This window comes from Halichoerus grypus, chromosome 4 (assembly GCF_964656455.1).
Source record: "Halichoerus grypus chromosome 4, mHalGry1.hap1.1, whole genome shotgun sequence".
Taxonomy (NCBI): Eukaryota; Metazoa; Chordata; class Mammalia; order Carnivora; family Phocidae; genus Halichoerus; species Halichoerus grypus.
Window position 1 is genome coordinate 102,280,779 of NC_135715.1, and position 24,560 is coordinate 102,305,338.

The 24,560-nt window shown below is 38.1% G+C and overlaps 1 protein-coding gene across 2 annotated transcripts in view; it reads right to left on the bottom strand.

Annotated features, from left to right (window-relative positions):
• Positions 1-3,490: 3,490 nt before the first annotated feature.
• The window catches only part of MCM6 (minichromosome maintenance complex component 6), a 32,327-nt gene continuing 11,257 nt past the window's right edge, over positions 3,491-24,560 (bottom strand). The window contains exons 8-17 of one of the 2 annotated variants that reach the window (XM_036086143.2): positions 23,938-24,079; positions 18,501-18,642; positions 17,688-17,795; positions 16,506-16,661; positions 14,249-14,377; positions 12,550-12,711; positions 10,776-10,911; positions 9,656-9,811; positions 7,293-7,432; positions 3,491-3,959 (exon numbers count right to left, since the gene is read on the bottom strand). In XM_036086143.2, the coding sequence (XP_035942036.1) occupies positions 3,843-3,959; positions 7,293-7,432; positions 9,656-9,811; positions 10,776-10,911; positions 12,550-12,711; positions 14,249-14,377; positions 16,506-16,661; positions 17,688-17,795; positions 18,501-18,642; positions 23,938-24,079 (1,388 nt within the window). In that variant the 3' untranslated portion in view covers positions 3,491-3,842. The remainder of the gene's footprint in view (positions 3,960-7,292; positions 7,433-9,655; positions 9,812-10,775; positions 10,912-12,549; positions 12,712-14,248; positions 14,378-16,505; positions 16,662-17,687; positions 17,796-18,500; positions 18,643-23,937; positions 24,080-24,560) is intronic. The other variant, XM_078070738.1, reaches the window with a different exon arrangement.

Sequence of the window (24,560 nt, forward strand, 5' to 3'; positions counted from 1 at the left end):
ATGTAAGGACTTTTGCATCAATGTTCATCAGAGACATTGCCTGTAATTTTTTCATTTGGTGACCTTGTCTGATTTTGGTATTAGGGTAATGCTGGCCTTGTAAAATAAGTTTATGTGTTCCCTCCTCTTCTATTTTTTGGAAGAGTTGGAGGACTGGCATTAATTTTCTTTAAATGTGTGGTAGAATTCACTATTGAATTCATATAATCCTGTACTTTTGTTTGTTGGGAGGTTTTTGATTATTGATTCAAACTCCTTACTAGTAATTGGTCTGTTCAGATTTTCTATTTCTTTATGACTCAGTCTTGGTAGGTTGTATATTTCTAGGAATTTATTTCTCCTAGGTTGTTCTATTTGTGTACAATTGCTCACAGTAGTCTCTTACCATCCTTTGTATTTCTGTGCTATCAGTTTTAATGTCTCCTCTTCTTTTGGATTTTGAGTCTTCTCTTTTTTTCTTGGTGAGTCTAGTTAAAGGTTTGTCTTTTTTCTTTTCAAAAACCAGCTGTTTCATTGAGCTTTTCTATTGTCTAATTTTAGTCTTTATTTTCTGTTATTTCCTTCCTTCTACTAACATTTGTTCTTTTCTAGTTCTTTGAGATGTTAAGTTAGGTTGTTTATTTGAGATCTTTATTTCTTTTTTTTTTTTTTTATAAGATTTTATTTATTTATTTGAGACAGAGAGAATGAGAGAGAGAGAGCACATGAGAGGGGGGAGGGTCAGAGGGAGAAGCAGGCTCCCTGCTGAGCAGGGAGCCCGATGCGGGACTCGATCCAGGGACTCCAGGATCATGACCTGAGCCGAAGGCAGTCGCTTAACCAACTGAGCCACCCAGGCGCCCATTGAGATCTTTGTTTCTTGATGTAGCTATTTATCCCTGTAAAGTTCCCTCTTAGGGGCACCTGGCTGGCTCAGTTGGAAGAGTGTGTGAGTCTTGATCTAGGGGTCATGAATTTGAGCCCCATGTTAGGTTTAGAGATTACTTAAATCAATAAAACAACAAAAAAAATAAGTTCCCTCTTTGAACTGCTTTTGCTGCATTCCATAAATTTTTGTATGTTGTATTTCCATTTTCATTTGTCTCAGGTATTTTAGAATTTTTTATTTCTTCTTTGAAATTGGTTGTTTGGTAGCATGTTTCATCTCCACATACTTGTTGATTTCCTAGTTTTTTTGTTTGCTTGTTTTAAGGTTTTACTTATTTGAGAGAGAGAGATATTGAGAGAGCAAGTGGGAGGAGGGGCAGAGGGAGAAGCAGATTCCCTGTGGAGCAGGGAGCCCGACACGGGACTCAATCCCAGGACCCTGGGATCACAACCTGAGCCGAAGGCAGATGCTTAACAGACTGAGCCACCCAGGTGCCCCCGTTTTCTTCTGTAATTGATTTCTAGTTTCACACTAGATTATGGTCAGAAAAGATGCTTAATGATTTCAATCTTCTTCAATTTATTGACTTATTTTGTTGCATAACATGATCTACCCTGGAGAATGTTCCCTGTGTGCTTAAGAACGTGTGTTGTTACTTTTGGATGGACTATCCTATATATGCCTGTTAAGTCCATCTGGTCTAATAGGTCATTTAAATCAATGTTTCCTTATTAGTATTTTGTCTGGATTATCTATTCATTGGTCAAAGTGGGTACTGAAGTCTTCTACTATTATTGTATTGCTACCTATTTCTCCCTTTAGGTGTGTTAATACTTGCTTTATGTATTTAGGTACTCCTATGGCTATATTTGCATTTTTTTCCATGTGTCCTGGAGGTAATTTCCATTTCAAACATGTAGGTTTACTCCATTTTTGTTTGTATATCCTACAGTACAGTTATACCACAATTTATGTAGTCATTTCTTTATTGATGGATACCTGTGGGGATTTTGTGGGAAATACATTATAGCTCAATTAACTTAAAACATTCAAGTCTTCCCATTCAGAAACATGTTACATCTATCCATTTACTAAACATGTGTCTAATTTCTCCATAAGGATCTTATACATGCTCCATCATCCATTAGCCACTTCACCTCCTTGACAAGTAACTTGTACAGAAGGGTGTGTGGAAATATAAGCACACTTATTCAGACATGCAAAAACTGGGGCTTTATTTATAGTAATGACCTCACCTTGCTCTGGAAGCCCCCACTCAAATGGCAAAATTGGGAAGAGGAGGATTCACCAAAAAACTCATCTTTCCTATGCTTCAAATTTCCCTTTAGGTAAGTACTTATCAAATTAAAGTTCAAATTTGTCAGGGTGTTTCTTTCAGGACCTCCCCATCTCATTTCATCATGTCGGAAGTCAGTGCAGAGAGGGGCTCTTTCTTGCTGTCCCGAGTTTTCACTAGCCTGTTAACTGAATGTCCTGCCTGTTATTTGTGCCTTATGCTAGCATCTCCTAACTGCCTCAACAGGAAGCTTGGTATCCTAAACCCTGAGGTTTCCTCTTCCCAACAGCTTCTACCTTCATTAGTTAGGAACATACTTTTGACAAGAGGAGTTTATAGTCTGTATCTGCTAACTGCACAATTTCTCTATCCATTCCCAGTCCTCCTCACCCTACTGTTTTCAAGCCATTGGAGAATGAACTCACATAAAACATATAAACATTCCCTAACTGGTCCTGCAGGGCCCCAAATGCCATCTGTTGTTAAAGGGTGCAACAGTGTGAACTGCTACATCATGAACATACTAATGATGAAAAAGTATAATAAACGTTTCATTTTTATAAACTGTCTGAAAAAATAAAACACAGAACTGGAATAAACCTTGGAAAGTAATCTCCAAAGCCCCTTATCCGTCATACTAATTCTAAGGACGACTCCTCACAGGAACCTAATCCTAGAGGCTTATAATGCTATAAACTTCCACCCACCTACCCATTAAACAAAAAGGGAAAGACTCATGTTTGTGAGTACAGCTGCCCCCCACCACCCTGAATAATTGAAGTTTGAACTGTGTGGCTCCATTTATACATGGATTTTTTTCAATAAATATATTGGAAAATTTTTTAGAGATCTGCAACAATTTGAAAAAACTTGTAGACAAGACTTACAGCCTGGAAATACTGAAAAAATTAAGAAAAAGTATTACTTTAAGAATACAATATGGGCGCCTGGGTGGCTCAGTCGTTAAGCGTCTGCCTTTAGCTCAGGTCATGATCTCAGGGTCCTGGGATTGAGCCCCCTGCTCAGTGGGGAGCCTGCTTCTCCCTTTCCCACTACCCCTGTTTGTGTTCCTCTCTCACTGTCTCTATCTCTGTCAAATAAATAAAATCTTAAAAAAAATACAATATATGTGTTAATCAACTCTTTATATTATCAGTAAGGCTTCCAGTCAACAGTAGGCCATTAGTTAAGTTTTTGGGAAGTCAAAATTAATACACAGATTTTTGACTGGACGATCTGGTGCCCCTGACCTCCATGTTATTCAAGGGTCAACTGCAGATGAAAGCAGTAATTAGAGAAGGGAGGAAATAAATCTAATAGACAACTGAAGAACATATTATTTTATTTTGATGAAGAAAAGCAGTCATTGGCAATTATAAAGTTATTCACATACCATAAAAGTACTGCACCTTTTCCTATATATGTGAAAACAAGGTCTTGGTTACAGAGACCAAACACTGGGTTCCAACTTCATTTAGACAATAAACACAGCTTATGTTAATACAAAAGCGTATTACAGGAATGTGACATACAGGACACCAACTAGGTTCTTACTCCTCAAAATAAATTTTACTGAAGCCTTGCTCGCAGAAACGTTTCTCTTGCTAGTAGAGCTACATCTGTACTCCAGGCCAGGACGTAGGGGCCACAGTCTCTCAGTTAGTTACTTTCAGTATCTCAATCTTCCAGCGAGTAATTAGGGTTAACTACCAAGTAGGGATCTTCTTCATAGCTCTCACTTCCTTCTGTGGAGCCTTTCAATCCAGCTTGGGTGAGCTCAATTAGAACATGATCCTGTGAACACAAACATTTGTCCTCATGTCTCCAGCGGTATTGTAAAAGTGCCCCCATCCATAGAACTTGATCCTTCTGAGTGTTTGCTATTAGCGTTTTCTTCCATTTCCCCTTCAGAAGGACTTAGAAAAAGGACTACCCCTTAAAATCTTTACCAAGGTTCTGTTAAACTCCTTTCCCACTAGGATACAGACCCTTTCATACCATAAACCTCTTGAAAAATTACAAAATACATAGATGAGCTCAACAACATTGTGATTTCAGTAAGGTTTCCTGGCATACTACAGCCTATAAATATAATTTCAAAAAAGATAAGATGGGGTGCCTGGGTGGTTCAATCAGTTAAGTGTCTGCCTTCGGCTCAGGTCATGATCCCAGGGTCCGGGGATAGGGCCCCACATCGGGCTCCTTGCTCAGTGGGAAGCCTGCTTCTCCCTCTCCCTCTGCTGCTCCCCCTGCTTGTGCTCTCTCTCAAATAAATAAACAAAATCTTAAAAAAAAAAAAAAAAGGTAAGATAACAATGCATGAATTTTAAGATTATGCAACTGTGTAAAATCGAATGATAAATATGCTTATCATTCTGTTTATCACTCTGATAAAAGTGTTTTAATTTCACTTATGTTAATTTCTAATTACTGGCCACTGAACTCTTTCATATACCATCCATTCATAATTCAGTTAGAAGCAGAATCTAAAGATAATCAACATGGAAAAATTTTCACTCTGAGCTATGAGCTAATAAAAAAAGGTAGAACATGCCACATGTACCTGTGATTCATTCTAAAATAACCAAACAAATGAAGGGCACCTGGGTGGTTCAGTTGCTTCGGCATCCGACTCTTAATTTCAGCTTAGGTCATGATGTCAGAGTTGTGACATCAAACCCCCGCATCAGGCGTGGAGCCTGTTTAAGATTCTCTCCTTCTCCCTTTGCCCCTCCCCCCGGCCCCCCAGGGCATGTGTGTTCTCTAAAAAAACAAGACTAACCCACAAAGGAGAGGGACTTCCGGCCAAGCCCATAGAGAACTCAGGAAACAGTGATTTGATCCAAAGAAGGCAGAAATGTCCCATAGTATGAGCACTATTGTCACTAAGAGGGACTGAACACTTTCAAGAGATCACTTTATGTACTAACACACTCTCACAGGGAGAACACCTTATCAGCACAGTATAATTTCTCTAGTATTCTGTAGTGAGCTAGCTCAGGTGGTGTAAAGTTAAAAAGGTAGCCCCAGTTCAGATCAGCTAATTTCACCAGGTGTCCCAATGTGGATTTCTTGTGTGGGTCATTTTATCTTACACTGATCCCAGGAGACACTAGGGAGGGAAGGGCTTGGCCTGGTGCAAACACTGCCCAGCACTAGAAAGACCTCTGAATGCACACCACCCCAATTCAGCTTTATCTTCATAAATATTATTTATTAAATTCTGATCTGAGTAATTGTTCTCAACACCCCGCTCCAAAAGACACCACCTGTAATCATACACTCACATCTACTCCCACAAGTAAATAACTTTTCAGATGACACAACACTGATATGTGACACCCATAATATTCATATAGTGGACACTGTAAAGTGAACTGCAGGATGGCTGAATCTGCCGTTTAAACAGAAATATTCAATCATTCAACAAATATTTGACCTCTTTATGTGCCAGGCACCACTACAGATCTTGGGGATATAGTAGTTAACAAAACAAAGTTCCTGCCCTCTTGGTGCTTGCATTCTAATGAGACAAACTGAACAGACAATGATAAGCACTATGAAATAACGTGAAGCAGGTTAGGGAGTGATACCAAGGAGGCTCTTATTCTGACAGGCCAGGCAAGAACCACCTCTTTGAGAAGGTAACATCTGAGCAGACATCAGAATGTTAGAGGGGATTTGGGTAAAGAGACAAAGGAGGAAGACAAGTGAAAGGTCTTCATGTTTGGTGTGTCTAAGAATAGTGACAAGGCCAGCACCACTGAGTAGCAACAGGAAGAGTCCTACGCAATGAGGTGAACAAGGGATTTGATTGTGTAAGTTTTGCAGGCTACGGTATGGAGACGAGATTTTACTGCAAACATGAGGGAAGGACTGGAAGGTAGGGCACTAAACATTCTGATTTGTTAGAAGCTCTGTCGGCTGCTGGACACAGAGCCAGTACAGAGGAGGACAGTTAGGAGGCTCCTGTGAAAGTCCACGCATGGGAGCTTAAGATGTGAAGGTGGGGAGAACAGAACACAGAATACACATACTGAAGGCAGGGCTCATGGGGTTTGCTGCTAAAAGGAGAAGCTATGAGGGAAAATTGGAATCATGGATGATTCTAAGGTAGAAGGCTTAGAACAAGTAAGTACATGGGCATGGGGGAAGAACTGTTTTGAACACACTGAGTGTGAGATGCCTATAGTTCACATGTAGGCAGCTGGCTAGACATGCGGAGTTGAGAGGTGAGAGCTAAATCTGGGAGTCATCAATAGATGGGTTTAAACTCATAGAACCCAATGAGATCACTCAGGTAATCAATGTAAATAGAAAAGATGTCTGAGGACTGAGGACAGCACTCCATTTAAAAAGTTACAAGACTTGAGAAAAGAGACTAAGACGAAATAATCAGAGAGATAGGAGAAGAGCCAGGAAAATATGGTGACTTAGAAGGAGCAATCAACGTGACAAATGCTAATGACAGGCTGAATACAGAGAATGACCAACTGATGTAGGTAGGGAGGAATATGCCTGTAATGGTCCGTAAGAGAGTGGGAGAAGTCACAGCACTGCACAGCGTCATTGTGAGGTTGGTAAGACGCAGTAAAGAATGATCCGCTTGAGATTAGTGGTCATGAATTTAAAGTAGGACATGGCCCGTGGTGGTATGCCTTTCTCCAGATACTTTTAACTGCTTGGATGCAGAATAGTTAAAGAATTATATTTAACCAAGGCTGGGGTTTCACCAATCAAGTAAAACAGAGAGATTACAGCTTAAAGTTTGAGAAAAGAGTGATCATTGGGACAGAACATATGTAGGCTGGGTGATGTGGGAAGTGAGGATATGGGGAAGAGGAAACACAGAAAACAGGAGATAGGGGTCAGAATGCTTGCAGGTTTATGGTTATGGGAGTAGAAAACAAAGGTTAAAAACACTCAGACAGTAAGACCCTAAATCCACCTTCCCAGATTTAACTTAGGTTCTGCTTGTTTCAGCAGAGGAAAGAAGTCAATTAACTGCTGTAAATTCTTTTTTACAATTCATAATTCTAAGTAGATCCCAAGAATTCAAAATAAATGAACATGAGGCATGGACTCCCTCCCCCATTAATAATCATGCAGGAGTAGTTCTGTACGTACATAGTGGGTGAGTCGATGAATGACTTTCTCTATGATTCTTTTTTTATTTATAAGTTCCTCTTCGGAATCTATTTCTGATTCGATTTCCTTCAAGTACCAGTTAACAAGCTCACTCCTCTTTAATGCCGACTCATCCTCTTCTGCAACAAAAAATACATTTCAAAAGGATTAAATTTTCCTTCTAGCAAATTGTATTGCCAATCCTTGGGGTTTGCATACACAACAAGATAATGTGCAGATTAGATAACCATCAACCTGTCAGAAAGTGTATCTGCTGAAGTAAGATTTGCAATGTTCCAGCGTAAGCCTGAAATAACCTGTCATATTACTTGTATTAAAGTATGCTTCACTTTATCCTGAGGAAAAAAAATCTAATAAATAGAGATTATAAGAAACAAGTTTCTTAAAGCTATTAAGATTTCAAAGTATGAAGGTGTTTCCTCCACCTTCTATGCTTCATTACCCATGGGAACGTTTGCCAATAGCAACTGAAAGCATAAATTAGCAACAGCAAACAAAACTTCTTAAACATAACTTTTCCTCTTTGGAACACGGAAGATTTCATGCAGCTGAGATCAACCAAGAAGTGAACCATGGGCTTTCACTCAAAATAAAAAATTACCAATTTATTTCAGTAAGGTCTATCTATACTGAATGACTTTCTACTTCTTAAGACTCCAAAGCAGAACTCTAAAGTCACAAGAAAAGTTGGAACTTGGATAATACAACTACTACAGAAAGTATAATAAAAGAAAACTACTCAGTCTTGACTCTAGCTATTGCTAATAAAATACAAAATCAAAAACAAGAAAATTCTAGCTTTACTGACAATGCCTTTGAAAAGTTTTATTATGGGTGTACTGAAACTTCATTATCTAAACGTTCTTGGTAAGTGACCTTCTTGGTTTAAAGTTGTGCTCCCTGTGGGGGGAGCCTAGGTAGGTCATGATCCCAGAGTCCTGGGATGGATCCCACATCGGGCTTCCTGTTCACCCTCTGCCCCACCCCCCAGCTTGTGCTTGTGCTTTCTCTCTCTCGCAAAAATAAGTAAAATCTTAAAAAAAAAAAAAAAGTTGTGGGGCGCGTGGGTGGCTCAATCGGTTAAGCATTTGCCTTCGGCTCAGGTCATGATCCCAGGGTCCTGGGATCGAGCCCCGCATCGGGCTCTCTGCTCAGCGGAGAGCTTGCTTCTCCCTCTCCCTCCTGCTCTGCCTACTTGTGCTCTCTGTCAAATAAATAAATAAAATCTTTAAAAAAAAAAAAAAAAGGTTGTGCTTCCTGCGCTAGACTAGAGAACAGCTGTCTACCTGAAGACTGAGAATTCACAACTTACTTGACTGGGTGAATAGTATTTTTTTTTTTTGAAGGAAGACCTAGCAGAATTTGTCTGTGGAATGCAGATAGTGTCTGGGTGCTAACCATACCTCTATTCCATTAATGGTTTGCCATGTTTAAAATTCAGTTGCATGATAAAGAGAAAAATGAAATACAATGTGAACACACGAACATGTAAGCTCCCCAATGTTTTTATGTGAGAAGAGGGTGGGGCTAAAACCTGTCTGTCCTAGTGGCCTCTTTACTGCCTTCTCTCCTTCCCGCGCCTGGCCTACAGTTCCAAGGAAACAGGGGAAAAACTACAGGGCTGAAATCTTTAGTAAGCTAAGACAATCTCTGCTGTTCTCTTCTTCCATCACAGACAGCACACTGTGATGAGAGAATATGTATGGAAGCCAGCATTTGGGGATTTTTAAGTAAGAACTACCTGATGGCTAACCACCTAATGAAAGTTTAAGTTCGACCCCTTGATTTCATCATTTTTCCTTCTGCCTTGTGGTTAACTATAGGCATGTTAGAATAGCACAGTAAATCAGTCAAGGTAGAAGTGTACTAATGTCCAGGTATCACACTTTACCTATGGAGAAATGAGGATTTTACTTCATTTCTAGTACAGAATAACCTGGGCTAATATGGTCCTTTCAGTTCAATTACTTGGCTACGAGATATAAACAACCTAGACTCCATCCATTTGAAGTAAAGCTATTCTAAGGAACAGTGATTTTGCATCTGCATAAACATTTGCTAAGTGCTTCTTTACATATTATCAGATCCCAACTTCTGCTTCTCAAAAACATTACAATAGGCCAAGGACATTAAACAAATGACCTTTGTCTGACAATGAACTTACAGGTAAATGTCCAGACTGTCAGCTATACTGATATCCCAAAGACTTTCTTTGCCAAAGCGAGCTTGTGTAACATTTATTATCTCTTCTGACAAAACAGAATCTTTAGCAACAGAAGTGGGTTATGCAAATACAACCTACATAATGACTGAGCATGTGTGCACACTAGGTACAGCCTTACCTTCCTCCATCTTTCTGAGGTGAAGTACAATAAGGTTGGAGATTCGGCAGTACTCGGGGAAGCTCAGCCTTAAGGAGGCTTTAGGAACCAAATCTTGGTTTATGTCTTCACTGTGGCCATTGATTCCATTCACAGGAGCAGGGCTGTCAACATGACCTAAGTAAAATATCAACCATATGAATCTTGTTTTTGTGCCTCCAACACTCCCCTATCAAATGTTTGTAAGTATACTACTTCTATTTTATTTATTTTTTTTAAAGATTTTATTTATTTATTTGACAGAGACAGTGAGAGCAGGAACACAAGCAGGGGCAGTGGGAGAGAGAGAAGCAGGCTTCCCGCCGAGCAGGGAGCCCGATGTGGGACTCGATCCCAGGACTCTGGGATCATGACCTGAGCCGAAGGCAGACGCTTAACGACTGAGCCACCCAGGTGCCCTACTACTTCTATTTTAATACTAACTTCTAAATAAGCATTTAGTTATACTCAGTATTTAGTAATTTTACAAATAAATTAGAAGCAAATTTGTAAATGCTACTAGTGAAGACAAAAACTAATTTGAAAGCAGGTGCTTGGGTGGCTCAGTTGGTTAAACGTCTGATTCTTGATTTTGGCTCAGGTCAGGACCTCAGGGTTGTGAGATGGAGCCCCACGAAGGACTCCATGTGTGGAGCCTCCTTAAGATTCTCTCTGCCCCTCGTCCCTCCTTGTGTGAGTGCACTCTCTCTCTCTCAAAACAAAAAACAACCCAAAAAAAAACTAAAGTGGAAGGAATGGGAAGGATGGCAGATACAAAGCTTTCATGACCTAAAAGTTCATTTGCAATATTATACACAAAATTTAAAAATCTGGTATTTGTCTGGAACATGTGTTTAATTCAAAAGCAAAATAATGATAAATAAGGCCGGGGAATTAGGTCCACTCTTACCATTTTGGTATATTTTCTTTCAGTCTTTCAAGCATATATATTTTATATTAACTATTTAATTGTATTTTACTTTGTAAATAGTACAATATCCATTTTTTCCCTTTTGCTATATAGACTTCAAAACTATCAACAAGTATACATCTCAGAGAACATTTTGGTCCCTAACTCCAGAACAGTAAACAAGTGTCTCACCATTGATGCCATCTGGGCCCTCATCTACCTCCATCTGGGCCTCTTCTTCTTGATCTAGATTAACATCAGGTGTTTCTACACGGATGATTGACTTATTCAGTAGCCTGAAAGCTTCCTTCACATGTTTAGGCTGGACCTAAACCAATCAAGATGAAGTAAATCAGAAAGTCAGTGTTCTTGATACACCACACAGATTTTCTCCATACCAAATCACAGTGGCATTTTAGTTTTCTCACACACACATAGAATATGAGTTAACACCATAAATTCACCAGAATGGCTTATAAGGACCAATAATATATAGTACTGGAAAGAATGTAGAACAACTTTCATTCACTGCTGGTGGGAATATAAATTGATACAACCACTATGGAAAAGCATTTTGGCAGTCTTAACTGAACACACCTACAACTTATGACAACAATTCCACTTCTAGGTGTATACCCAACAGAAATGTACACACACATATATAGACCAAAAGACATGTATATCCCATGAGAACCCAAATTGGAAACTATCCAAATATCCATTAACAGAACAGGTGAATCACTGTGATGTATTGACAGAATATTACAAAGCAATGAAAACAGGCAAACTATTGCTACACAAAGCCTGGATGGTATCTTATAGTGTTAATGCTGTATAAAAGAAACCAGACACAAGGGGGACATATTCTATGATCGCGCTTATATAGAGTAATGGTTATCCTTAAATCCTCACATATATGGTCAAAATTATTTTTGACAAGGGTGTCAAGACCACTCCTTGGGGAAAGCATAGTCTCTTCAACAAATGGTACTGTGGAAACTGGGTATCTTATATAAAAGAATGAAGTTAGACCCCTGCCTTACATCACATACAAAATTAACTTAAAATAGATTGAAGACCTAAAACTATAAAACTTTTGTAAGAAAACACAGGAAAAAAGCCTCAGGACATTGGATTTGATAATGGTGTCAAAAGCATAGGCAACAAAAGAGAAAAATGACAAATGAAACAGTATAAAATTCCAAAAACTTCTGAGCATCAAGGTAATCAACAGAGTAAAAAAGGCAACCTACAGAATGGGATAAAGTATCTGCATGTTATATATCTAATAAGGGATTAATATCCAAAACATATAAATACCCATGTTCATCACAGCATTATTCACAACAGCCAAGAGGTGGAAGTGACCCAAATGTCCACTGATGGATCAATGGGTAAATAAAATGTGGTACACAGTATCTCCCCTTATTCTCAGGGATTATGTTCCAAGAGCCCCAGTGGATGCCTAAACTGCAGATAGTACTTAACCTTAGATAAACTGTTTTTTCCTATTCATACATACCTATGATAAAGTTTATCAACTAGGTACAGTAAGAGCTTAACAATAACTAATAATAAAATGGAACAATTACAATAATATACTGTAATGAAAGTTATGTGAATGTGGTCTCTCTCTCTCAAAATAACTTATTACATTGTACTCACCCTTCTTGTGATGTGATGATGTAGCTTTAGGCTACTACTGACTTTCTCACAATACTTCAGGAGGATCATCTACCTCTTAATGGTAACTCACCTCTATATGTACTCTATAATCTATGACATGATTATTTCATCATATTAATCTAACTATATTTAATAAATGTTTACCAGCAACCTTCAAGGGACAAATCCTAGCATCGTGTATCCTATGAGCACTCAACTGTCATACCAAAGATAAAAACATGCTTATAAACCAACAAATCAATTGCTCTTTCCTCCTGTTATGTTAAGGTGACTTTGATACCTCGTCACAGCAGTGCATCCGAGCCATTGCTTCAGAGAGACGGATCATGCTCTCGAGCTGTCGCACTGTAATCCTCCATGAAGACTTGGTTACCCCAGAGCCATCCCTCTGGCGGAGACGTTTATACTGTTCCACAATGAAGTCCTCTGACTCTTTAGAAATCTGTTTCAGAACATCACCGAAGTCAGAGCTTTTCTACTTGATAGGAGCTGCATTAAACATAAGTTTAAGAGCCTTCCAGGTAGAGACACTCTGGGGAACTGTGAGGGTCAAAACTCTGTAGTCAACAAAGAATTATCACCGAAATGCATTTCAAAAGAAATTAAACTGGGGTGCCTGGGTGGCTCAGTTGGTTAAGGGACTGCCTTCGGCTTAGGTCATGTTCCTAGGGTCCTGGGATGGAGCCCCACATCAGGCTCCCTGCTCAGCGGGGGGCCTGCTTCTCCCTCTCCTTCTGCTGCTCCCCCTGCCTGTGCTCTCCTGCTCTCTCTCTGTCAAATAAATAAAATCTTAAAAAACAAACAAACAAACAAAAAACACTAAACTAAGGATGCCTGTGAATTTCATATACTAATTTTGTCAACAGGAATACAGCAGGGTATTTAAGCAAATGCCATTTCTAAAAGACACAGAACAAGCTAAAGCAGTGGAATAGGATGTAATGCCTTTTAAACCCAAGATGCCAAAGCTCATTAAAAAAATTAATGCTCAAACTATTCTTGAAACTCAGTTAATTAACTTATGCTGTCTTTGAGAAAAAGAGAGGTCTACACACACACACACACACACACACACACACACACACACACTCCAGCTATTTCAGTAAACCTTATTATTTGTTGAATAATAACAACAAAGTGAGAATACTAAAAAGAATACTCAGTTTTTCAGAGCGAGGAACTCAGCCCATTAAGGAAGCCTGCCAAGGTCATAGGACCGGTACACAGTCATAGAGAACAAAAGCCTCCTTAAACATATGTGACCAATAACCCTTAGTTTTAAATGCCTCATTAAGCTTCTTTCAGGACAATGAGAATCAATCTCAATATTATGGATAATCAGTGAAGGTGATAGATAATTAAAATCTAAGGGCAACTCCCCAAAGTTGAGCCAGACAATAGTGTAAAAACCTCACCCAGAATCAAATTTTTTTTTTTTTTGGTATTCTATTTTAGGAAAATGTTAAACAAAACAAATGGATTACAAAGTTTACTTTAAAAATAAATGTCCTGGATCCAGTACAGATTCAATTAAATGAACTACATCAATTACTGTAAAATATTAAGCCATGTTCATCACAATGACCTAAAGGAATCCAAATTTTTCCTTAAAGATTCCAGAACATTCAGTAGACTACTGATTTGAGCTCATATAATTTTAAGATTCTTAGGAATAATGGCTGAAATAAAAGTATGTCCGACTTTATTTGGTTATCCAAAATTCTTCACCCATAAAAATCTTATTAGCACCTAACAAGTAAAAGAAAATTATTCACATTTTTAGAAAATTTCCTCTTCCCAATTTTCTGAAGAAACATTGTTCTCAAAACAGAAAAACCTCAAAAAGAAAACAAAAACAAACAAAAAAACCCCCCCAAAACAAAAAAAAACCCCAAACAAGTACAGGTTCAGTTAATTTCCACAGAACCCTTTTTAATGCCCTCTTCAATGCCCTATGCCAGTACAAAAGGGCAAGTTACCTTGGGTTTAAACTGTCTTGCAAAGAGAAGATACCTCCTGATATCATCAAGGGAATAGACACGATCAATGGAATCCTCAATTCTTGAATGCAAGTCTACTATACGTCTGGCAATAGCATAATCTGTAACCTAATTCAAAAGAAGATCACTTTGGTCAGTCACAATAATATCCACTCCAGATTATCCCTGGCATTACAAAATTATTTATAGCTAAAAACAAGCTCTAATATGCCAATGAAAGCTGTATCAATGGGTACCAAGTCTCTGAGCAAAGTTTGGTACCAGTTTCATTTAAAATCAAAAGTTCTTTTTTTTTTTCCAAAGATTTTTATTTATTTATTTGACAGAGAGAGACACAGCGAGAGAGGGAACACAAGCGGGGGAGTGGGAGAAGGAGAAGCAGGCTTCCCGCTGAGCAGGGAGCCCGATGTGGGGCTCGATCCCAGGATCCTGGGATCATGACCTGAGCCGAAGGCAGACGCTTTACGACTGAGCCACCCAGGCACCCCTAAAATTAATAGTTTAATGCATACCTTTGCCCCACGCTAAGAATATTCCTGAAGGAATTAATGGACTTTAATAACAACACCAGAATTAAGATTTCTAGGGTGCTCCGTATATACCAGGCAGTTGCCTTAAGTGTGTCTAGAAGCATTTAACTCATGCAACCCTCACAAAAATCTTATTAGGTAGGTAATATTATCCCTATTTTACAGATAAGTAAATTGAGGCCCAGAGAGGTAAAGTAGCTTTTCTGACATCACAATACATAATGGAGCCAGGATTTGAACAGTCTAGCTTCAGAGTCCATGCTCTTAGCCACAATATTATATTGCCACTTGTGAATATATGAAGATAATCAAAGAATTGTTATTCACATTGAAAAAAAAAGACGCCTAGGTGGCTCAGTCGGTTAAGTGGCTGCCTGCCGCTCCTCCCTGCATGTGCTCTCTCTCTCTTTCTGACAAATAAATGAATAAAATCTTAAAAAAAATCACACTAAAAATAAGCAATTTTCTCTCCTATAGTACAAAAAAACCATAGATATATAGAGAAATGTTAATATGTGAATAAAGGGTACATGGGTGCTACATGCACTATTCTATTTCTTGCAACTTTTGTGTAAGTTTGAAATTATTTCCAAATAAAAAGTTTAAAAACTAAATTAAAGAATCACACACAGGGGTGCCTGGGTGGCTCAGTCGGTTAAGCGGCTGCCTTCGGCTCAGGTCATGATCCCATGGTCCTGGGATCAAGCCCCACATAGGACTCTCTGCTCAGCAGGGAGCTTGCTTCTCCCTCTCCCTCTGCCTACCACTCTGCCTATTTGTGCTCTCTCTGTCAAATAAATAAAATCTTTAAAGAATCACACACAAACACAAATATATGAAAATCAGACAACTCCCAGCTATGAGGGTGGAGATAGGGAAGGGGGAGGACTGGGTTAAATATTTATATGGATTTGTGAAGGGAAAAAACAAAACATAAAAAACTAAAAATCCCCAAACATTCACATAATGGAAGGCAGCTTTTATTTAGATAATAAAGTTTCGCTATAAGCAAGAGGTAATCGTTTTGTCTAATGTAATGTAGGGACTTTTCATGCTTAGCAATTAACTGTATAGCCTAGAATGTTAGCTTCCATATAATGTCATTTTGTACTTCTGTGCACATCTGAGCTGTGCAATGTGGCTGAATATTTAAGTCTAGGTATAAATAACTTTAATAACTAACATGTTAGAATCCAAGTAAATCTACAAGTTTACAGTTAACCTTAAAACTGTTACATAATTAGGAGAAAAGTGTGATATACATTCAACAACTGGGTGGGAAGATATAGGAAGATAAATGACTTATGATTTGGTGGAAAAAAACTAATTTTTTCCAAGCTTACTAAAAAACAAACAAACAAAAAACAACACCCAACAAAAAAAAAGTCCTGTAAAAATCTTTAAGAGTATGGCTGGGAGTTAACCATAATGTTTCCTTTTATCTCTTCAGAATTAAAAAAAAGTAACAAAAACAACAAAAAACTCAATATTCCTCAGCACAATTAAGTGGAGCCAGCAATTAAAGTGACTTTATTTTGATTTTCTTAATAAACCTTTTGCCCAATCTTATGCCATTCTGAGAGAAATGAAAGTCAGTGCGAACACATGCACCAGCCGTTCAAGAGTACATCCTACAGTCTTGTCTCCTTCAGTTACTCAAACTGGAAATAACAAAGGAACCCAAGAGCGACAGTTCACACAGTTACCTCATTACATTCATCCACAAGTATAAAGAAGAGATCAAATCGGGACATAATGGGAGCTGACAAATTTATATTTTGTTTCAAAGATTTTGATCTGTCATAGTGTCCACTGATTGGGTTTGCTGCTGCCAAAATGGACGTCCTGGCATTCAGAGTAGCCTGACCATAAAAGAAATCATTGTTATAGGTTTAAAAAGACATCTGGAATGGTCAATAAACATAGGACAAAATGCTCAATCTTACTCATAATTAACTAAATGCAAACCAAAATATTAAGGCATCATTTTTCACCTACTGAATCATCAAAATTAAAGTCTGGTAACGTATAGCTAACAGGCAGTCCCATATTAATGGTGGGGTTATGACACACACATTTTTTAAGCCAGCAATTTGTTAGGAATTTATCTTGCAGCTAGGTACAGGAAGATGCATGTTCAAGGATGTTTACTACAATATGGCTTGTAATCAAAAGGCTGAAAATGACCAAATGTCACTCTATGGGAGTCTAATGAGCCAAACTGGGGGACACAAGACTTGAAAACCATGTAGTAAAATAAATACTAAAATGGATCTAATATGTGCTGGTATAGAAAGATTGCCAAAACAAAATTATGAAGTTAAATGAGCAAAGAACTAACTTATATGTATTATGCTTACTTATATATGAAAAATTTCTGAAAGGGCCATAACTTCTGAACATTTATTGGTGATAGGAGTTGCAGGGGAAGATTTCACCTTTTAATTTATATTTTATTCTACTGCTTAAATTTTCCTTACCTATTTGAATGCATTACTTTTATTTAAAAAGTTTGGTTTCTCTCTAATATTGGTTACAGTACTGTTCTTATTATTTTCATTTAAATAATCTGTTGACTCTGATTATTTTTTGTTACAACTGGAAGCACACATTACCAAAGAATATAGAAGCTTGGTGGAAATTCTGAGAAGTGAAATGCTAAAAATTTTACCAATGCTTTCTCTATTTTCTGTCATAGCAATACATTTTCTAAGTACCCTAAAAAGCGCCTATAATTTGGATTAATAATGCTCAGGACTATGTTTCCCACTTCAAGGATCAGCATTTCATGTTGAAATAATGCATTTTATCCAAGTGAACGTTTCTAGAGCTACACTAATCTTTAAGGCTAAGGCATGATGCAGCAGAACAGAAGTGAACATACATACCTTCACTCCTGCTTTAGTGATAGAGATGGTCTGCTGTTCCATAGCCTCGTGAATAGCAACTTGATCCCGCACATCCATCTTATCAAATTCATCAATACAACATACACCCTCGTAACCAAACAAATTAGCATAAGAAATTGCCTTTGAGATGTCAAATGCCAAGTATACACTCAAGTTTGCTACTACAGAGATCTTTTCATTCTCTAAGTAACTCTAAGGTAGGTAACTAAGCAATCTTAATTTCCCCTACTAGATAGAGTAGGATAGTTCGACAGATTCCAGAGCTAGAAGGAACCATATATGTGGACTCATTTTAAACCAAGAGCAAGATTAAAAACATACAGTTACTTACTGCATCCTTATTCAACATCAGAACTTTGTGTAAATCTCTAGGTCAAATATTCTGGGTCACCTTAGCACTCATTTTAGGCTGGGGTAGTGAAAGGTAAAGTTGGAACAACATTTATAAACGTATAGCTACAGCTTATATGCTTTCACAGATCTAACAGATCTATGTCAAATACATGTAAAATGCAAGAGACATACTCATAGAGGTGTCATGGTCTGGAAAGGAACAAATGCTGGGAACCACTAGTCACAGCAAACACATGCTCAGGCCAGGCAATACATTCTAGAGAAGCTCAGAAAGCAATTAATGATGACTATCTCAAATTCTAAGTTAATAAAACTATGAATTATTTACTAAAAAATGGTTTTTTTTTTAAAGGCTTTCTCTTTAATAGAAATTTATAGGCCTTTTTGATAGGGTAGGGGCTATTCTGATTTCTTTAGTAAAGTATAAAATGTTCTTACATTATCAGCCAACATCAAAGCTCCAGCTTCAATGACAAATTCATGAGATTCTTCATCTCTTACAACAGCTGCTGTTAAGCCAGCAGCACTGGATGCTTTGCCACTGGTGTAGACAGCTCTGGGGCTGAACTCCTCCACGTGCCTGTTCAACGTTATCATATTCGTTAACACATGACTACAAAAGCATCTTTTCTAGAAATGTCAGCTGACAGGGCTTATGTCAATCAAAAATTGAAATATCTCTTTTTCTTTTTTTTAAAGATTTTATTTATTTATTTGACACAGAGAGAGGAAGATAGAGAGAGCACAAGCGAGGGAGCGGCAGGCAGCCAGAGGGAGAGAGTGAAGCAGGCTCCCTGCTGAGCAAGGAGCCCGATGCGGGACTTGATCCCAGAACCCTGGGATCATGACCTGAGCCGAAGGCAGCCGCTTAACTGACTGAGCCACCCAGGCGCCCCCAAAAATTGAAATTTCTTAAAGAACATCTGAGAGAGGTATTAAACATAAGCAATTCATAAAGACATATGTCACAGACTAAACAGAAAGCCTTATATCTCCTTTGGCCTTTTAAATCAACTTAAATCCATTCCTGTCAAATGGAAGATGAAGTTCATACATGACAAGAACATCATTTTTTTTCTTTTTCTTTTTTTTATTATGTTATGTTAATCACCATACATTACATCATTAGTTTTTGATGTAGTGTTCCATGATCCATTGTTTGTGTATAACACCCAGTGCTCCATTCAATACATGCCCTCTTTAATACCCATCACCAGGCTAACCCATCCTCCCACCCCCCTCCCCTCTAGAACCCTCAATTTGTTTCTCAGAGTCCACAGTCTCTCATGGTCCATCTCCCCCGACAAGAACATCATTTTAAAGAAGTCTTTAATAATTAAGTTTGGCAACAATGATCTATTAGAAGGCCTTGCAGTTAAAAAACAAGACAAAACTGTATCTGAGATTTATTCCAAAATAATAGATTGGTTTAAGATCTAAACATTAATAATATGCCATAGCAACAGAATAAAGGATAAGAACAATCTTGATAGATGCAGAAAAAGCATGTGACAAAATCCAACACCCTTTTATGATAAAAAGTCAACAAACTAGAAATATAAGAATTTCCCACAACTTAATAAGGGCATCTATAAAAACCCACAGCTAACATCATACTTAATGGTAATAGGCTGAATGCTTTCTCCCTAAGTTCAGGAACAAGATACAGATGTTCGCTCTTGTCATTTCTGTGCAACATTATATTGAAAAGTCTAGCCAGGGCAATTGGGGAAGAAAAACAAAAAGGCATATATATTTGAAAGGAAGAACTATCACTATTCCCAGATAACATGACCTTATAGTTAGAAAATCCTATGGAATCCACTAAAACAGAATAAATGAGTGCTTGCAAGATTGCAAGATAAAAGATCAACCATCTATTGTATTTCTATACACCTGCAATGAACAAGTAAAAAATGAAAATAAGAAAACAGTTCTACTTACAATAGCATGAAAAAGAATAAAATACTTATGAACAAATTTAAGAAGCACAAGCTTATACTGTGAAAACTACAAAACACCATTGAAAAAAATTAAAAACCTAAATAAATGCAAAGATATCCCATGTTCATGGATCAGAAGACTTAAAATTGTTAAAAAGATAATATACCTCAAATTGATCTACATATTAATGCAATCTCTATTAGTATCACAACTCGCTTTGTAGAAACTGACAAAGCAGATCCTAAAATTCATGTAGGGGACACCTGGGTGTCTCAGCTGGTTGGGTGTCCGATTCTTGATTTCAGCTTGGATCATGATCTCAGGGTTGTGAGATCGAGCCCCACATTGGGCTCCACTCTGGATGTGAAGCCTGCTTGGGATTCTCTTTCTCCCTCTCCCTCTGCTCCTCCCCCTGCCACTCATGTGCGCTCTCTCTAAAACAAACTAAAAAATAAAAAATTAAAAAAAAAAATAATAAAATTCATGTGAAAACTCAAGGTACCCAGAATAGCCAAAACAATCTGGAAAAAGAAGAGTTGGATGACTCACATTTCTGATTTTAAAACTTACTACAAAACTATAGTAATCAAGATAGTGTGATATTGGCCTAAGGACAGACATCGAGATTATGAAATGTTACTGAGAGGCCAGAAATAAACCCTGACACTTACAGTCAACTGATTTTCAACAAAGGTGCCAAAAACAATTCAACAGGCTAAAAGAATAGTCTTGGTATTCAAATAACTGGATATCCACAGGCAAAAGAATAAAGTTGGACCCCTACCTCATACTATATAAAAAATTAACTCAAAATGGATCAAGGACCTTATTTATTTATTTATTTACTTGAGAGAGAGTGAGACAGAGAGAGAGAGAGAGAACGCTAGTGGGGGGAGGAGCAGAGGGAGAGGGAGAAGCAGACTCCCCACTGAGCACAGAGCCCGATGTGGGGCTGGATCCCAGGACTCCAGGATCATGACCCGAGACGAATGCAGACGCTTAACCAACTGAGCCACCCAGGTGCCCCAAGGACCTAAATTTTAAAAGCTAAAATTAACCCAAAGAATTACAAGCAGAGACTTGAACAGATACTTGCACATCAATGTTCACAGCAGCATTATTCACAATAGCCCAAAGGTGGAAACCCAAATGTCTATCAATGGATGAACAGATAAAACAAAAGGTGGTTAAGTCCATACAATCAATTATTATTCACTCTTTAAAAGAAAGGAATTCTAAGATATTCTACAACAAGGGTGACCCCTCACTATTATGCTAAGTAAAATAAACCAGTCACAAAAGGACAAATACTATATGATTCCATGTATATGAGGGACCTAGAATAATCAAATTTAGAGACAGAAAGTAGGATTGTGGTTGCTAAGGGCTGGGACAGGGGTAAATGTGAAGTTACTGTTTTAATGCAGAGACTTTCAGTTTGGGAGATGAAGGAGTTCTGAAGATGGATGGTGGTGATGACTGCACAATTTGAATGTACTTAATGCCACTGAAATGTACATATAAAAATGTTTAAAATGGTAAATGTGAGGTATATTTTACAATTTAAAAAAAATGGTGAACTTATATGCTAATGTTCATAGCAGCATTGCTTATAAAAGCCAAAGTAAAAACAATCCAAATGCCCATTACTGATAAATAGACAACTAAATGTGGTAAATACGTATGATAGAATATTAGGTAATAAAAGGACATGAAGTACCGGCATGCTCCAACATGGCTGAACCTTGAACACATTATGCTAAATAGAAGAAGCCAGTCAAAATGAATCACATAGTATATGATTCCATTTATAGGAAATGTCCAGATAGAGACTCAAACATAGATTAGTGGTTGCCTATGGCCAGTGGGGAGAATGAAGGCTGCTAGTGGGTATGGGATTTCTTTTTGGGTAATGAAAATGTTGTAAACTTAGTTTGGTGATGGTCATACAACACCGTGAATATACTAAAACCACTGAACTGTATACTTTGAAGAGGTGGATTTTATGATATGGAAATTATACTGCAATAAAGATGCTAAAAGATATAAATAGATATAAAAGGCTATTTCTAAGATAACTGTGTACAATTCTGTTACCAACAGCAACACTGTGGCACATCTTTTTTGTGGTGGTGGAGGGGAGGTGGGAACAGAGGAAATGAAAAGAATCCCCCCCCCCCCCCCGCTTTTTAAAGATTTTATTTGACACAGAGAGAGAGAGAAAGAACACGAACATAAGCAGGGGGAGCGGCAGAGGGAGAGGCAGGCTCCCCGCTGGGCAGGGACCTGGACGCAGGGCTGGGATCCCAGGACCCTGGGATCATGACCTGAGCCGAAGGCAGACACTTAACAGACTGAGCCACCCAGGCACCCCAGATGAATTCCTTTCAACCTAGGACTACTATTTTCAAATCTAAAGCCTAGTCCTTGATATATGTGAAGGAAATAATATTTACTTATAAAATTCCAAACCAACTAAAAATGTTCTCTGTTCTAGAACAGTGCCATTTTGCAAATTTCCCAAACAAATAAAGGAAAAGCAGCTTGATATAGTATGAAGAGCAAAAGCTTTGCAGTCAGATACATCTGAATTCTAATATTCATGGCTCAGCAGTCACTTGTTAGCTATGACAAGTTGGGTAATTTACTAAGTTTCAGAGAAGTTTTGTTTGCCTCCCCCCAAAAAGATGATTATTTTACATGCCTGTCTGGGTGCTGCTAGGACAAGATGCATATACATATACAGCACCAAGAACACAGCAGGTGTTTCAAAACTGGTTGCTTTTATTTTGACCTCCAAGTTTCTTAAAAGTTTGAAAGTAAGCTAGTATTTGCTATAGCTTCTAAAAATAAGCAAAACTGATAAAACAGTACACATACTGATAAGGTTAGCATAATGTGTCTCATCCTTATTGCACTGCTATTGGAAAGCAGTTTCCTAGTTAAAAACCTTAAAAATGGGGGCGCCTGGGTGGCTCATTCATTAAGTGTCTGCCTTCGGCTCAGGTCATGATCCCAGGGTCCTGGGATCGAGTCCTGCATCGGGCTCCCTGCTCCGCGGGAAGCCTGCTTCTCCCTCTCCCACTCCCCCTGCTTGTGTTCCCTCTCTTGCTGTGTCTCTCTCTGTCAAATAAATAAAATCTTAAAAAAAAACACAAAAACCTTAAAAATGTTTTGTATCCTTAGTCTCAGCAATCCCATGCTTAGGGATTTTCCCAAAGGAAACAAAACAAAATAAAATAAAAATTTATACAAATCATGATGTTCACTGTATCGATATCCATAATCATTAAAATAAATGAAGACAGGCTAGGAAAATAATTTTTAAGTTATGGTACACCAATAAAAAATGGTGAAAATAAACATGGAAATTAGGGCAAATTAAAATTAAAAATTGCTATGCTGGGGTGCCTGGGTGGCTCAGTCGTTAAGCGTCTGCCTTCTGCTCAGGTCATGATCCCAGGGTCCTGTCATCAAGCCCTGCATCGGGATCCTTGCTCCACAGGAAGCCTGCTTCTCCCTCTCCCACTCCCCCTGCTTGTGTTCCCTCCCTCGCTGTGTCCCTGTCAAATAAATAAATAAAATCTTAAAAAAAAAAATAGCTATGCTATGATTTATAACCATGAAAATACATATTCATGTATCCAAAGACTTATAAAAAGATTATACGAAGACATTATACAAGGATTAAAAGAATTCTAAATGGGATTGAGATTATAGGCAATTTTTCCCTGTTCTAAAAAATTGTAAAATGTTGTCACATTCTGTTAAACGAATTAAGGTGATTTAATCTAAGCAAGTTATATTTTCAACAGTCATAATCTATACTCCTGCTTTAGTAAAGGCACACTGACTGCATTCTTGACAGCACAGAAAACCTGGAACTATACACACTGTTTTTTCCAATGTACTACCTCAGGCAAACACTTACTTGAGAAACTGGCTCTTAGCTGTACTTGGGTCACCAACAATGCAAACATTTATGTCCCCTCGAAGAGAGGTTCCTTCCCCTGTTGTCTTTGGAACACCACCAAAGAGCATCAGCAAGACACCCCGTTTTACTTCATCATTGCCTAAAAAGAAAACACAAGGTATTTTTCAATATGAGGTTAAACAATTTCACAAGAAACTACAAGACATGTTTACTAATCAAGAGCCAAGAGAGCTGAAGTGAAGTGTAAGACTGAATAAAAACATCTGGCCTCTAATCTCGGTTCTTGCTTTGTGAACTTAAAGCCACCCAACCACTGTCCCAATGTTCTCACCTATACCACAGATGTCACCAATGGTGATGCTCACCATCCTAAGAGTCTTTCCTTCAGGTCCTACTTCCTCATAAAGCCTTTTCTGATGTAGTACTTCTCAAAATAACTCCATAAATAAACTATGTCCAGCACAGCACACTGCACTTACTAGTTCTTTCTAACAGCAGATCTTGCTGTTGTATCCAGAGTTTGAGGAAACAGTCCATGATTTACTTCTTTTGTATCACCAACAGTGAATAGTGCTAAATACAAAAACACTCTAAATGAACTGCTATGGATTAGATAAGAT